The sequence below is a fragment of the Pezoporus occidentalis genome, unplaced genomic scaffold (assembly GCF_034315485.1).
Source record: "Pezoporus occidentalis ecotype Australia unplaced genomic scaffold, CSIRO_AGI_Poc_V1 ctg266, whole genome shotgun sequence".
NCBI classification, from domain to species: Eukaryota; Metazoa; Chordata; class Aves; order Psittaciformes; family Psittacidae; genus Pezoporus; species Pezoporus occidentalis.
The window spans coordinates 163,466-179,763 of record NW_026914567.1 but is presented as its reverse complement, the minus strand read 5'-3'; the positions used below and the strand labels follow the sequence as shown (position 1 = coordinate 179,763).

General features: G+C 49.7%; 1 protein-coding gene across 4 annotated transcripts in view; it reads left to right on the top strand.

The window, feature by feature from the left end:
- The window catches only part of RPTOR (regulatory associated protein of MTOR complex 1), a 112,584-nt gene that overhangs the window by 78,196 nt on the left and 18,090 nt on the right, over positions 1-16,298 (top strand). For all 4 annotated transcript variants that reach the window (XM_062624359.1, XM_062624358.1, XM_062624357.1 and 1 more), the window contains 6 exons: positions 3,210-3,313; positions 4,252-4,435; positions 6,211-6,321; positions 12,168-12,273; positions 14,619-14,733; positions 15,411-15,535. In XM_062624359.1, the coding sequence (XP_062480343.1) occupies positions 3,210-3,313; positions 4,252-4,435; positions 6,211-6,321; positions 12,168-12,273; positions 14,619-14,733; positions 15,411-15,535 (745 nt within the window). The remainder of the gene's footprint in view (positions 1-3,209; positions 3,314-4,251; positions 4,436-6,210; positions 6,322-12,167; positions 12,274-14,618; positions 14,734-15,410; positions 15,536-16,298) is intronic.

Below are 16,298 nucleotides of genomic sequence, written 5' to 3'. Positions count from 1 at the left end.
TAACAGTGGGGCAAAGAGGTCAGCCCTTCCCTGATGATACGGGTGCACAACAAAGCACTGTCAGGCTGGAGATGCCAGTCTAAGGTGGATAAGGAAAGGACAGGATTCCCCTCTCTGCTCTAGGCGCATGGAATTATTTCAGTTTTGTATATTTGAGGCTCTTGACAAAATGAAATGTTACTGCTACTGTGGGATTAAAGGGGTATAAAAAGGACCCAGATCTGCTTTTGCTGTGTTAAATACTTTTCCAGGGCTTAGCTCCTCACTAGTGGAAGGAGGTGTCTCAGTGTTAACACAGATGCTGCTGTGCCCTGCAGTGCCTCCACTTAGCTCTGTGTGGGTCTGCTTAACCAGCAGGACTCCTGAGCACTGTGTTGTAGTACCCACAGTGAATGTTATGGTTGATTTGGTAAATTCTGTGTTGATTCTGACAAGTGTGGTCCTAAATATCTCGGTATTGGATGGAGTCCAGAGGCTCAAGTGTTGGGTATCCTGCATCTCATGCTCTGCTTCCAAGGCAGCTGCTCTGTTCCTGGCGTTCTAAGGCAACAGCTCTTCAAATGGTTTTGCAAAACAAGAAAAGAAGCATCCCAGAGGCATGCTTCAGTGAACAAAACTTACTTGTTCTTCTCTGCCTTAGCCATAAGATCCACGAGGAAAGTATTTAAACACGCAGTTTGGGCAGCTGACTGTATTGTGGGTTCACTGCTGTGCGCTTCATGATACCATGGGCTTTGCTCTTGCCAGTGCCACCTGGCTTAGGTGGCTTCTGAAAAGGCTTCTTTTGTTTTAAAATCCCCAGCAAACCAAACGAACCTGTTAAGAGCCCATCAAAGTGGAAGTTAAGGCTTCAGATCCCAGGTTGTGATCTGGCCTTTATTCATTTTGTTGTGGACAAAGCTCCTGCGGTGAGCAGCGCTGCCAGGATTTCCAGTCTGAGCTCCTGCTCTGCTGGTGTGAGCACAGACCCGTTGTCCTGCTCTGATGATGCACAGGATAATAATGCAAATTGTGAACAATTAAATTTTTTGCTCGCTGTATCCTGAGGCCTCTCCTTGGTGCTCATGGAGCTTTGCTGGACGTACGAGGGAGCAGCCCGGGTGCTGCTCACGGGCCCTGGGGTCCTCCGGAGCCGGTGCCAACAGTGAATTTTCCATTCTCTTGTTTGAATTTTATCACTGAATAAAAACAAAAGTTGATTTTCTTGCTTAAACCACAAATACTGCTTCAGGTGAAGTAAAGCACTTGAATAACAGTGTTCCAGTACCTGAAGGGGGGCAACAAGAAAGCTGCAGAGGGGCTATGGGCAAGTGCCTGCAGGGACAGGCCAAGGGGAATGGCTTGAACCTGCCAGAGGGGAGACTGAGATGAGCTCGTAGGCAGAAGCTCTTCCCTGTGAGGGTGCTGAGGCGCTGGCACAGGGTGCCCAGAGAAGCTGTGGCTGCCCCATCCCTGGCAGTGTTCAAGGCCAGGTTGGACACAGGGGCTTGGAGCAAGCTGCTCTATGGAAGGGGTCCCTTCCCGTGGCAGGGGTTGGAGCTGGAGGAGCTTTTAGGTCCCTTCAACCCAAACCATTCCATGAATATTTTAGGGGTTTAAACCTTTTGTTCTACCTATTAAAAGATTCAGAGAATGAGGCTTTATTTTGAGGCTTGGACAGCTGCAGTTCTCTGATGGTGCCACAACTGAAGTGCAGTCTGTCCGGCACTGCCTGTTACCACTGTGCTCCTCAGCCAACACCCCGAGCACATGAGCTGGGGTCAGTGACTGCAGCTCCCGTTTCAGAGCACTGAACATTCAGCTCAGAACGCTGCCGAGCTCAGCACTTCGAGGCTGTATGCTTTGACACACGTCTTGTGATAGGCAGGTGTTTGTCATGTAGCTGGGCTGCCCCGATGGGTGATCAGACAGCACGTTGAGGGCAGTGTGAGTAAATGCTGCTACGCTTTTTGATCCCCTGCAGTGAAAAGTGGGGCCTGTGCTGTGAGCTCCGTGACTGTGCAAGTGTTCAGGCTATGAGTCTGCATCTGTGCAATAGTTATTTGTGAGGCACAGCATGAATTTCAAGCGCAGGTTTTGTTTTCAAATGCGACCAGTCCTATTCTGTTTCTTTAGTGGAGCTGTGAATATAGATCTTCATCTGTGGGAGAGCTCCCGTGCTCTTTAAATAGGGGGATGTCTTTCTGAGCAGCCGGTGAGTAGGTTGCACAGGCGTGGAGGCTTCCTGGATGTGAACTGCACCGTGGTATCTCATGGGCTGATCAGCCACCACCAGCTCCCACACAGATTGTGGCTGTGTTGGGATTTGTATTTATGGTGCAGGTTGGGATGGTGCAACTCTCATTCCCAGCCTGAGCTTTTAAAGGATCCAAACCATGCTTTTTTGTGTGTACCAAAACAAACAAAAAGGACCCAGTAATCAGTGTTGGCCTTTTGAGACTTTCTGAAATCACAAATAATTAAGGGCCTCCTCCCGGCTGCTTCATCCAGCTGCTTTAATGGAAGGTTGAGGCTGGATTATAGAATCCTATAATTGTTTAGGTTGGAAAAGACCTTGAAGATCATTGAGTCCAACCATTAACCCAGCACTGCCCAGCCCACCGCTAACCCATGTCCCCAGGCACCACATCTGCAGTCAGTTAAATCCCACCAGTGATGGTGGCTCCACCATTGCCTCAGGCAGCCTGTTCCAGTGCTTGACAGCCCTTTGGTGAAAACTCTTTCCCTAATAGTCAATCTAAACCTCCCTTGGCACAACTTCAGGTGGTTTGCTCTCATCCTATTGCTTGTTACGTGGGGGAAGAGACCGAATCGCCTCACTAAGGATCACAGCCCTGGGTTGCGAGGTGGGAGGAAGAGCTGGTTGCTGAAGGGGAACCCCTGGGCTTCCTCCCTGCCCCGTGGCCCCTTGTTTTGAGGTGCTGGCACAGGTAGCAGGCCGCAGCTGATGCAGGGAGAGGTTTATGTGTTAGTCAGAGCTGTTTCCCCGTCACAAAAGGGTACTTTGTGGTAAGTGTTTTCTGCCTAAAAAAGAATCATCTTACGTGTTGGGAGCTGCAGGGGGGCTTTTTTCATCCACATTTGAAACACCCCCACACAGTGATGAGATGCTTTAACCGTGCCTAGCCCCCGGTGTGCCCGTGTGCTGTGACACACCGCGCCTGGCGCTGCCTCGGGGCTCCTCAGGACTCTCTGTGTTTTCTCTCCAGGCGACGGTAAATGCTCGTCCCCAGCGCATCCTCGACACCTCCTCGCTGACTCAGTCTGCCCCTGCCAGCCCCACCAACAAGGGCATGCACATCCACCAAGTCGGGTAAGCAGCAGCGTTGCTTCCGAATGCTTTTGCCATAGGGATGCAAGTGCTCCTGGCTGGTCACCAGGAACCATCCTGGTTCAACGTCTGGATAACCTCTTGTTTTAGCACTGCAGGGTGTCCAGAAACAAAAACTATAGGGAAAGGCAGAGAGTTTCTTCCAGTTTTTCTTTTCAGGACAAGAGTAACAAACTGCTCTAGTTATCTGAAGATGAACTGAAAGAATGGGCTAACTCCTGCTGGTTTTACTGGTGCACTCTGCCTCTGTGGTACCCAAAGTTCCCATTGAAGCCTGATATCTATTTTCTGCCTTTTCAGCTGACAAAAGCCAGGGTTATCTGATGTTCAATAAGCCGTGTCTAAACTGCAGGGGAATTGGGGTAATGGTGTGGGCAAAGCTAGGACTGGAAAGTTTGATTCTTTCCCAAAACCTACTCTCCAAGAGCAAACACCACACTTCAGGTCATAGAATCCCAGACTGGTTTGGGTTGGAAGGGTCTTTAAAGCTCATCCAGTGCCAACCTGTGCCACGGGCAGGGACCCCTTCCACTGGAGCAGCTTGCTCCAAGCCCCTGTGTCCAGCCTGGCCTTGAACACTGCCAGGGATGGGGCAGCCACAGCTTCTCTGGGCACCCTGTGCCAGTGCTTCACTGGATGTAGCAGCCCTGTAGCCAGTGTGCACCAGTAAGGTTCAGAGTTGGAATGAAGGGCCCAGAACTGCACAGTGATGGTTTCTGGTTTTATAATGTAACTGTGCCACAAGATAAATCCCAATTCACGAGTAAATCAAAATGCTTTTCTGTGGGCTCACAGGACTTCCAGCCTCCCCAGTGAAGTATAAATCTTATGAGGAGAAACAAAGTAAAAGTGACTTAATTCACCTGCAAGAGTCTCAGGTCCGGGGATACCTGAATCCTTTCCTTCTCTTTGCTCCTTAGAGGGTCACCTCCAACCACTAGTACGAGCAGCTCCAGCCTGACCAACGATGTGACAAAGCAGCCAGTCAGTCGGGACATGGCCTCTGTCAGACCCGCCAACGTCGGCAGCGTGGGGGTGCAGTACACTCCCCACTCCCACCAGTTCCCCAGGACAAGGAAGATGTTTGACAAAGGGCCAGAGCAGGTAAAGACTCTTCCCTTTCAGATCCAGCTGCTTCCCCGCTCCGTGGGCTTTTTGGCATGTTCTGTTCTTTGTGGTTTGTTTCCACAGCCCTGCTGTTTGCTTTGTGCTGCTGTTAGCTCCTGAGCAGCTCCTTCTAACCTGTAAAATAAAAATGGATTAATTTTGTTTCTTCAGGATAAATGTTGTTTGATAGCTTCTGATAGGGCATTATTCACTTCTGCTACCAAGAAATGTTTAATCACAGTTGATTGCTTCTTCTTTCACAAACATTTATCTGCCTGAATGATAGCACAGAGTCAGATCCATGACCCTCAGATGCTTTTCCTCCAACCTGAGCAAATGCAAGCCCGCATTCCTCAAGCAAGCCTAAGAGGTGCTTCTGCACTGGTGTATTCACCTTCCTCCCAGCTGCCTGTACCTGCTCTGTGTTTAGCAGCCCTTCTTCACTATGGACGATGGAGACAAAGAATAACCCCCTATGGGTCGCTCTGCTGGAAAGGAGTTGGTAGGTTAAGAGCTGGGAGTCCCTCTGGGAGGAGCAGCAACTCCTCCTTGCAGCAGAGCAAGCCAACAGGGCTTTTGCATACCTTTTGCATACCTTTTAGCATTCTGAAGATTCATCAGGTACTGGGCAGCTTTCCGTTCACGGAAGCTTGAAGAGCTGATGTGGTGCCAAGTAGAGCAATCAGTCAGATTTTAGAATGCACAAATGATGTGAATGTCACCTTCACGTGGCTCATGTCAGGTGAACACGTTGAGTCCAAGCACACTCGGACGTGCTTGTGGCAATCACTTGAAGACAGAGGCTGTTCCCAACTGGTGGTCAGTGGTGTTGAGGATTCAGCCATCTGGCAGGAGCTTTGTGTCACCCTCTCCCTGTGCTTCAGCACGTTTCCAGGATTTTCCTGGTGCTGGCTCTGTGGATGAGAGGAAACAGAAACGGCAGCAAGTCAGCTCTACCGCCGTGCTAATGCATGAAGCAGATGGAGGGAGGACATCGACCTTCCTCTTCTCCCCCCAGTACAATAGAAAGGACTCTGTAATATTCTTCCGTGGGAGCTAATTCTCCATGAGACTGATTCTCTCCATGGGAGGTTACTCTTCCATGGGAGGCTGAGGTGTGTGCACCACACTCCACCAGGCAAACAGTGCAGCTTTTAGGTGCTCTGACTCCTGAGCAGTAACTGCCCTTCACTTACGTTGGCACTTCTGCCTTTCCTTAATGAGTGCTCTCATGGAAGCCTCTGGAGGTGGAGAATCAATTCTGTGAAGAAGAAAATGTTGAAGCCTTTTCATGAACGCTTTCACTTCCCATGGGAATGGCAGCTGGGATCATACTTTGTTTTCTCTTTGGGTGTCTTGTGCTTTGTAACATCCTCATCCCACACCTGCCCTTGGTGCGAAGCCGTGTCTGGCTCTGCTTTATCCTGAATCATCTTTGCTACTCCACTGTTTCTCATGCCAGATGCTTGGGAGACTGTGAGGAAACTCATCCTGGGACCTCAATTTGATGATGCACTGATGCTTCAGACCTGATTCATACGCTGGCCTGGTTATGCCTTGTGCTGTGCAGATGAGGGAATTTGCACGTTTCCAGAGAGCTAATGTAGTGACAGATTTTAATGCTAGATGTACAGAATTACATCTCCTTGGCAAGGTCTTTGAGTTTTTTCCGCCTGCTGACGTGGTGAAGGCAACCGGGATATTGCTGTGTGTGCATGTTGGCGTGTGCACGGCAGGGGCAGGGGCTGATGTCCTGTTCTCTCTCTGGGCAGACCACTGACGACGCCGATGACACCGTGGGGCACAAAAGTTTCATTTCAGCCACAGTGCAGACGGGGTTTTGCGACTGGAGTGCCAAGTATTTTGCTCAGCCGGTCATGAAGGTAACACTCTGTTTCCTCTGTGCATACATTGTGGGTCGCAGCACCCAGCCCCTGAGAAGCGCTGCTGTCCTGAGCGAGGGCTAGAGCCTTTCCTAAGTCTTTTTCCCTTCCTTTTCCTTCAGTCTGGGGAGGGAAAGGAATGGACTCAGGTGCATCATGCTGCTCTGGGGAGCTGCGTGACCACTGTGCTTGTGAAGTGAGAGGGAAGAGGTCACCAAGAGTTAGTAGCAGATGGGGCAGAGGTGTATTTACAGGGAAAGAGTTCAGAACAAAGCCCTGGACCCCATAGGGGACGTTCCAGAAAGAGCATAGCAGTGAGGGGAGGTTCTGTAGCTGACCCAGACCCACCAGTTTTACATGGTTGCAGGTTGCATGGCAGAGTTGTTTCGTTTGAAATGTGCTTGTCTATGTAGTGGAAGTTGTATTAGAGTAACAGTGCATAGATTTTTTATATAAATAGGAGTGAGGAAGGTTCTTTATTCCAGAAAGGGCTGGGGGAGGAGAGATGCTGGTTTCTGTCTGACATCCTGGCTGAAGGCCCCATAACCCCAGTGGCGCAGGGCGTACCCTGTGCCTGAAGCCAGCCTTGGCTCTGTGCTCTCATGTGTGACTTCAGAGCCCTGCTCTGCTTATGGGCACCCTGTGTAGACATCTTCAACTTAAAAAGGAGAAAGGGGGAATGATGGGACATCCACAGGAGTGCCTGTGGGGAGATTTGGAAGCATCATTGTTGGGTTTTAAAGTTAAACATTAAAGTGCTACTGTGGCAAAGAATGAGGGTGGAATGACAGATCCTCACTGAGCTCTTTTCCTAAGTGAGTGTGTTCTGGTAACTAACTTGGCTTTGTCTGAAGTGGGAGGTACACCAAAGCCTTGTTCTAGAAGAAAACCAGCCCAGAGCTCTTGAGAGATAGGCAAAGATCATCAGTGACTGGAAGGGGAAACTGTTAAATTCCCAGAATCTTTTAGCCAAAGATCAGGTTTCAGTTTTAAGTGTGAAATCAAAACAAGCAGTAAATCTTCCCTTATTACACTCAAACACGATAAGGCAGGGCTCCAGGTACCCTGGGAGTCAAGCAGCACAAACTGTAACAGAACTTTCAGCTTAATTTCTTGGAGGTACTGCAATTTCTGTGAATAATAATAATGCACAGCTGGTATTAATGCCATTACCTGGGCAACTCCACAGCAGATGTTTGCATCCAAGCACTGATACCTAAATCTTACTAATGAAGAAATAGTACATTTTATGTGCTGCCTCACCCAGGAATTGCCACTGCGCCATCCATCACCACTCCTCCACTCTTCAGGCATGTGGGATTGTTGGGGAGGTGACTGCCCCTAAGAACATCAGAAAAGCAGTTACATGGCAGCCGGGTTCTGAGCAGCTTTGATTTCTCTAGAGGATCACCAGGAGGAAAGCAGAGACAGTGGAGAGATTGCCTGGCACTTCCTGAGCTGCACGGGGAATGAGTTCCCTTCTGATACCATTAGAAGAAGAATTCACCAGGACATATGCCTGGCCCGTGGGGCTTGGTGCTGGCTCAGGCTTCCAGCCAAGGCTTCTCTCATCAAGTTTTGGTGTCTTGATTCAAGTCCAGCAGAGTACAGGAGGAGGAGGATGGTTCTTATTAAAAACATTAGTCTGCTTTCTAAGGAAAGCTCTTTCCAGTGAAGAGGGATGTTTTATTAAGGAAGTAAATCATGGTAGACAGCACTTCAGGCTCTGTCGTAGGTAGGTGGGGAGCTCCGTGTGTGTCTGTGTGGGTTTACTACTTCATGTGCATAAAATGGAGGAAGTTACTTTAAGGACAAAACGTGGAGCATTCCTGTACTAATTCACAGAAGCCAGGGAGGGGGAGTCATGGAAATCGAGGTGTCCCTGTGCCCCAGTGAGTGCCAGGGTGTTCAGTGTCCCGCTGTGAGAGTTAAGGTACTGCAGAGTACACCCCTGTGCCTCCCACATGTGCAGGGGCCTCTCTCTTCAGCATTTGCTAGCATAGCAGGAGCAGCAGTAGCCTGTGTGACAGTGATGGTTCCGTTAATAGTTTTCTAAGTGTTTGCATTTGGAAGTACTCACTGGCTGGGGTTGAGGTTTCAGAGCACGGACTGTCCTCAACAGCAATGATTTGGGTGAAGTTTGAGCAAAATGAAATCCGTGTTTCCTAGTAAGACAGGGAAGAGAATTGATTTCCCCATTACTTCTGTAAAGCAGCTTTAAGAGGCTAAGTGGAGAAGCGTGTGTGTTATCCTGTCCTAACAGGGGATTATATGTAACGTCCTCACTGGAGTGGGTGTGTGTGCAAGGGGCAGGAAGAAGTCCCTCTGTGAGGGACTTCGGTTGCTGCTTGTGTAACAGGCAGGAACATGGGGGTTGGCTGGGTTTCTGCAGACTGCTCCTTTCCTAGAATTCCTGTTCCTGCAGCAACAAGGAACAGACAGCCCTTGGCTGGTGGCTGCTGTCATTTGGGAACTTCAGCCCCAGGAAGAAGGCAAAGAGTAAAGTCTACCACGTCCTGATGGCAAAAGATTACACTGATGTTTAATTTCAGCACTTCATTTGGAGATGCTGCCTACCATCATAAACAGGGGAAAGGCAAGACAACTATCCCTGTAATGAATAAACATAAAGTGACTGTGAGTGCATCTTAGTCATATTTAATTTATTAATTTAGTTTTGCTTCATAGCCCTTGCTCTGAGAATGCTTTCACTGGAAAGACTGAGGGATTAATTTCCAGTGTAAATCACTGGCTCAGTTTCAAGCCATCTACCAAATTGGATTTATTTATTATCTAATCAAATAAACAGAGAAGGGAAACGCTGCGTCGTGTGCAGGAAGAGCAGATACCTACCCCAGCTCTGCTCCCTGCAGTCTGTCCTCTTCCTGGAAGCTCCTGTGGCAAAGGCTGCTCTGCTCACCACAGGCGGTCCTGGCTGGAGAGGCACAGGAAAGCCTTGTTGCCAGCTGTCAGGAAGCCCTGAGCCGAGGAGAGCGGGAGCCAGCATCTGTTATTTCCAGGACTGGCAGAACATGCAGGCAGGAGCTGGTGAGGATCCTGGAAGGTGAGAATTACATAAGAAACCCTTCCTGATAAATCCCTGCCTCAACTCCAGCGCTGTGTCTTGGCCCGTGTTCAAAGCCCTGGTAGAGAACTGAGCCTTGGGCAATTGCTGCAGTAACCTCAACCAGGGTACAACTGATGCACCACTGGAGCCATCCACTGAGTTCCCTGCCCTGCTTTAAACACTGACCTCCGCAGCGAGGGGGAGACACAAAGCGTTAAAGAAGAAAAGCTTCGCTGGCTTTCAGATGACACTGCGTGGGGGGAGGTTTCAGTATCAGGACTGGTTTCTCTTCGAGTGGAGGCTCGGACCCGTTGGGAATTGGTGGCATGTCAGGATCCTCGTCATGTTGCACTGTTCGCTACTCTCCATCTGCCTAAACAGGAGCTGGCTGGGAGGGAGACAAAGACATGAATGATGAACCTAAAGAGTTCTTTTGAATAAGAATTTGTGGTTTTCCAGGCAGGAGGTCACAGCTCCCTGCTGCACACATCCCAACATACTCCTGGGCTTGTTTGTTACCAGAAGCTCCTTCACAACATGTTCTGTGGGGTTCATCATGTCATAGATCATTGCTCCCTCCTGACAAGTTCTCCCCCACAGGCAGAGGGACATGGAGGAAGGGGCTGCGTTTTGCTTCATGCTCTTTCTGCTCACTGCAGTGAGGCTCTAAGGCCAGTCAGGCCTTGCCTATTTAGCACAGGTACACTGATTGCCTGTGTCCCACTTAACTTGTGTGGAGCACCTGTGCCAGGGTGCAGTTACTTTTTAGGGGTCTGCTGAGTCCAACAGAGTTTATTCCGTTAAGGGTGTTGTATGTTCACTCTCTGCTAACACTTTAGAAGGACCCATAGGGATTTTTCTGTGTTATTCCTGGTGGTTTTCTTCTCTCAAAACTCTGTGACCCACTGAACCGTGCCAGGTTTTTTCCTATGCAGGCTCAGGCCCTTTTACTTTCCCCTTTGAACTTGTCTGCTCACCAAATTCCAACCAGCATCAATCATCTTGAGGGTGACACGAGGACTGGTGAGACCCAGGGTCTGTATCCAAAGTGGAGGCACCACGAATAATGTCTCCTGCTCAGCGAGTGTATTTTGGGCGTTTTCAGCTGTGATCCCAGCTGGGCCTGCAGGAAGCTATTGGACACACACGGATCCTGGAGGAAGCATCTTTGCAGGAGCCTCCCTTACGAGCTGCAAGGTGATGACATCCCCCGTCTGCAGAGCCTTTGGCACAGAGAATGTGCTTGGTTGAGTCAACTGTACCAAAGCCAAGACTTAAACATATGCCCTTAGTGTTCTCCTGCTGCACGGATATGAATTGCATGTCAGATGCTGCATGGATGTAACCTCATCCCAGCATAGTGATACTTGGGTGAGCATCTGGAACTCCCCTTTGCTCACACCTTTGGAGGAAGAAGAGGAAGACAAAGATGGCAAACAGATGACTGTGGAAGCAGAAGCCATATGTGAGTTGCAGGTGCTGCAGGAAGATGCCCGGGCACAAAAAGTGGAAGTGGCCAGCTAAAGACATCATCTGTTCTTTGCTGCTCTGCGGGGAAAAGGACTTTTGCTGTCTCCCTCCTGCCAGAGCATTTCATCCTGCAGTCATTTGGTGTCTGAGGCTTGTCTTGCCACATGTGGTCTGCTGATGCTACAGCCTCTGGGGACTGTACCCTGGGAGATCTCGTTAGAGGAGGAATCTTTATTACTGATACCAGATGATAAAAACAGCTGCCTGCTCAGCCTCCTTGGAAGAGTTCTTTTCCTTCAGACCTGAAGAGCCCAGAAACTCCTTTAATCTGCTGTTCTTTATCTGCTGGAGTAAGGAGCACTTTGCTCAACTGCAGAACTGTGAATTTCTTAGCCCTAAACTGTGAAAGCCCCTGGTGCCTGCAGCAGAATTTACTGTTCTGCTCCTTCCCGTCTCCTCCCCTGGCTTTTTAGGTCTGTCTTTAATTTATTCCCAGAGAAGGGGGATTTTCATTAAGGTGTAGGTGTAACCTCTCCGCTCTCACATCTCCTTTGATGTATTTTATCTTTGCTTTGTTTATTGCTTTACATTATCAGTCATCTGTCATTGCCTCTCTAATAGATGTTGTAGGCCTGAAAGAATGAAATAGTGCTGGTTTGGTTTGAGGTGCTTGTGCCAGGAGGGAAGGGGGAGGGTGGGTTTCTTCTTTTGAATTTCTTTTAAAGAAGCAGAAACCCATCTCAGTAGTAGCTGTTTTCCAAAGTGTGGTGCATTTTGAGGACAGTGTGATAGTGACAGACGGTTTAAGGCTGTATTCAGGGGGAAAAGAAGTGTTTGTGAGGAATGGGGAATGACTTTGTCTTCTGTGTCTCCCTCTTCAAGAGTTTCTCCTTTCGGAACAGCCATCATCAGAAGAAGCTAGACAGAGTCCTGTAGCTCAGCCCCATAACTGATCCAGAGATGCTTCCTGTGTGTTACAACCACGGGTGGTTTAATGTGCTTGGTTCTTCAGAAACCCTGTGTCATTCACTTTGGAGAAGTGCCTACGACTTAAAGACAAAATGTAGGACAGCAAAAGGGAATGAGAAGAGATTACAGATGGTGGGGAAGATTTAGATCAGGAAGATGCTCAAGTATTTAATAACATAAGGTCTCGTGAGCTCCTCTGTTTACCGCCTCAGGCTTGGAGCCTAAAGAATTTATGGCTGAGTCTGACATGCACATGTAGGAGTGTGTGTTACAGAGGCAGTTCGTGGAGTTTTGATGGTTGCTGTTGTTTTGTGTTGTGAATATGCTGGTACACTGAAAGATCCCAGAGGAGCATGACTTGGAGAGCCAGATCCGCAAGGAGCGAGAGTGGCGGTTCCTGCGCAATGCCCGGGTCAGGAAGCAAGCCCAGAAGATCATCCAGAAGGGTGAGTGACTTCCTGCTTGCCCACACTGCCAGCAGCTTCCTTCAGCTCTGAGCACGGCGCTTAGGCAGGGCACTGACCTGTAAGCCCCCAGTTAATAGTGACTCTCAAGAGGAAGAAGAGCCTGTTCTCCCTCCCATGTGCAGGCGAGGTGATGCTGTGCAGTGTTTTGCTGATAGTCACCTCTCCGTTCTCAGCTGCTGGTTTGTTCCCCAGATCAGGGGAGGGACCATTTCAACTGTCAAATTTCTGCCTTCCCCTTTGAAAATTTAACCACGGTGTTAGAAATCAGCACGGGGGTCACAAGCAGAGCACTCAGCCAGAGCACAGCACCAGGCTGGCCACCATGCCAAGTCCAGGGAGCCTAAGAGCAGTGACTGCTTTGGAGGAGGAGGGGAAGCAGCCATGAAGCAGCCTTCCCCACTTCCAGGAATTGACAGAGCATCCGATGTGCAGTGCAGTGCAGGCACTGGCTCCCGGCTGAGGGCAGCAGCTGAGCTCCTCAGCCACATACCCGGGCACAGCCGGCTCCTCCGCGAGAGCCGGAGCGCCTGGCATGGAATCGGTAATTCGGAGGCCCTTAGCAGATGCTATTGATTTACCATTTGGGCTCTTCCTCCCTGCCCTGTAAAGTTCACATGGGTACCATAGGTTGTGTTTTTAAAGGGATAGAAGGCGGAATGCTGTAGGATAAAAAGGCAGGGACCCCTTCCACTGAAGCAGCTTGCTCCAAGCCCTGTGTCCAACCTGGCCTTGAGCACTGCCAGGGATGGGGCAGCCACAGCTTCTCTGGGCACCCTGTGCCAGCGCCTCAGCACCCTCACAGGGAAGAGCTTCTGCATAAGAGCTCATCTCAGTCTCCCCTCGGGCAGGTTAAAGCCACCTCAGTGATGTCTTTCTCACTCCACTCTCTGCTGAACTCTGTAAATGGTTGCTCACTCCTTATATCCCCTTACATTTTTTAATACCTTTATGCATGGTTTATGTGTGCTGCTTACACATTTCCCTCTAACAGCCTCAGGTTTGGGTTTCATTGCTGTGTACTCTCCAGAAAGCTGCTCTATTTATGACTCCCCACACCGCTGTGAGGCAGCGGTTGTGCTGGGACTCTTTCAGCACAGGAATTTATTCAGCTCTAGTGGAACCCAATGACGTTTCCCAGGAATTTGAACACTTAAATTATTCTTGCCCCTGTGCCTGGAACAGCAGAGCTGGGGAGCAGCAATGATGGGAGCTCTTCTGGCATGCTCCCGGCAGCATTCCCAGGGGAGTGCAGGGGCTGCTCCTCTCCCGGGATGCTCACAGAGGCACATGGAGCTGGACATGACCGTTGTTTGCTGAATGAAGAACTGCCCGAGGCTCAGCCCCCTGCCTGCACCTCCTCGTGTGGAGGGGTCACTGGGCTCGAGTCAGGGCAATGGGAAGCTTAATGTTGTGAAACTGCAGAATATCATGAACCAGAGTAATAGAGAAATGGAAGTGGAGCCCAGGAGGCGGCCTGGGAGAGCTTCTTGAATACAAAGAAGGGATTCTTTGTGCTTACCTGGAGAAGTTAAATCTTTTTTCTAGACGCTGTTCACGTTTGGTTGTTTGACCTGAGCGACCAGAGTGCAGCAGCCATTAAAACAAAGAGAAAATATGAAACATTAAAAAGAACTAAAATAGAGTTCCCAGCTCTTAATGAAAATTAGATCAGATGGGTGCATTCTGAAACAAGCTAGGACTGAGTAAATGTCTCCTGGGCTTACAGGTTTGTGTGATGAATTCACACTGTGACAGAAAACTGCAGCATCAGGGGTACCAACGCTGGCTGTGAATAGCAGAGTGTTCTGAAGAAGAGAAGGGAAAGGTCTTTAACCACCCTCTGAATGTCTCCGTGGAAAATGTATTTTTCATTGGCAAATTAAGCTAGAATAGTTTAAAACCACTGGAATGGAAGGCGAACTGAATAATCCACAACCAAGACGGAATGCTTCAGCATGGGGAGAAATGGGTTTGGGGTTTTTTTCTCTTGCAAAAATAACATTGTTTTTTCTGTCAACACAACCTGGTGTCTCTCTGGGCTCGGCTGCACTTGTTTGTTCTGTGCAGCTCCCAAATCACAGCACCCCCTGATTTGTCACCAGTTTCCAGTTTGTACCTTAAGATGTGAGACAATCGGTGCGGAGGAGTCAGGGCCGTCAGTAGCTGGGATCTGAGCAGCTTCTGGAGGGAGGGAAGCGTTGGGAGTCTGTTGTTGGGAACTGGGGGAGAGGAGGAGGAGGGTGGTGAGATGTGGCGCTGGGAAGCTCGTCCCTGGGGGGGATGTTCCCGGGCACTGAGCCGTGGCCGCCTCCTGTCCCCCGCAGGTATTTCCCGGCTGGATGATCAGATCTTCCTCAACAGGAACCCGGGCGTCCCCTCTGTGGTGAAGTTCCACCCGTTCACACCCTGCATCGCGGTGGCTGACAAGGACAGCATCTGGTAAGCGATTCTGTGGGTCTCCAAAGCACTGGCAGCACGTGTGGAGGGCTCAGAGCAGCACATATGGAGTGTGGGGTGGCACTGCCATGTGTGTTCCTTTTCTTCCCCCTGCTCCATCTTGTGGCCATCCTTCATAGAATCCCAGAGTGGTTTGTGTTGGAAGGGACCTTAAATCTTATCCAGTTCCAACCCCTGCCATGGGCAGGGACCCCTTCCATAGAGCAGCTTGCTCCAAGCCCCTGTGTCCAACCTGGCCTTGAACACTGCCAGGGATGGGGCAGCCACAGCTTCTCTGGGCACCCTGTGCCAGCGCCTCAGCACCCTCACAGGGAAAAGCTTCTTCCCATTAGCTAACTAAGTCAGGGCAGGGTCCTGCTGGAGCTCAGTGCCAGAGCTGTAAGGTCACAGCAAGCCCCTTCTGCAGGAGGTGCTGGCTGAGAGAGCTGCAAGTGAACCCTGACAGACTTACAGTGGTTTTTTACACCTGAGCTTTTATCCCGTTTCCTTCGCAGAAGCTTCACATCCGTTATTAATAAAATGCTGCTGAACACCAAAGGGGAAAACCAAATGGAACTGGTATCAGACGTGCCTAATTTTTAGCTTTGCTGCAGTGAGTAGATCTCTTTACGGCTCGCACAGAGAACCAGGAACTGACTCGCTGTTTTTTCCTCCCACAGTTTTTGGGACTGGGAGAAAGGGGAAAAGCTGGACTATTTCCACAACGGGAACCCCCGGTACACCAGGATCACAGCAATGGAGTACCTGAATGGACAGGACTGCTCCTTGCTGCTGACTGCCACGGGTAAAGAACACGTTTTCCCACATATGAGGGCATGACTGGGGGGGGGCCTTTAGGGAGTTCAAGTCCGTGTGAGCTGCTCTGGACCTCTGCTCTCCCCTCTATGAACTGGCCCAGCCTGACCCTTCCCTCCCCTGCAGCTTGCCCGCCTGAGGAGCGTTTCCAGGGTCACACCTGAGAGTTGTTTCTGCCTTACTCTACACACTAAATTTCTCCCATAGTCCTCAGTGTCTCTCTAGTCCGTATATCTCATCTAGGGGAAACAGTTCTCCAGAATGCCCTATTGCATCATATAAGGTAGCATGAAGGGCTTTTTCCCATTCATTGCTCTGTAAAGCTGTGAGTAAGATCTGCTTCTCTCCCAAGGAACCGTTCTAAAGCCATCAGTTTAAGTGTTTTCAATAGCTCTTCAAACTTCATGCTGAAATGTACAGGTTGGGTGTAATTAAGAGAGGTGAAAGAGGAGCTGAGAGGGCCTTTCGGACGATTTCCTTTCAAGTGATTGATTCCCTGCACAAAAGTTTCACAGATGGGGAACAAATTGAAAAAATACAGGATGTTCTTGAAAGATCTGCTGCTGATGGGCTGGGCTTTGATTCAGCTCCTTCTGCGGGGCTGTGTTTTGTATTTAGCAGGATACTTTTGTGGCTCTCTGCACCAATAGCAAGGAGGACAGAGACGAATCCTAGAGAAAATGAATAGCTCAAAGAAACGGAGCGACATCTAATGTCAGATGTTACTTGAGGGAAGGAGAAAAGCTCTTCTA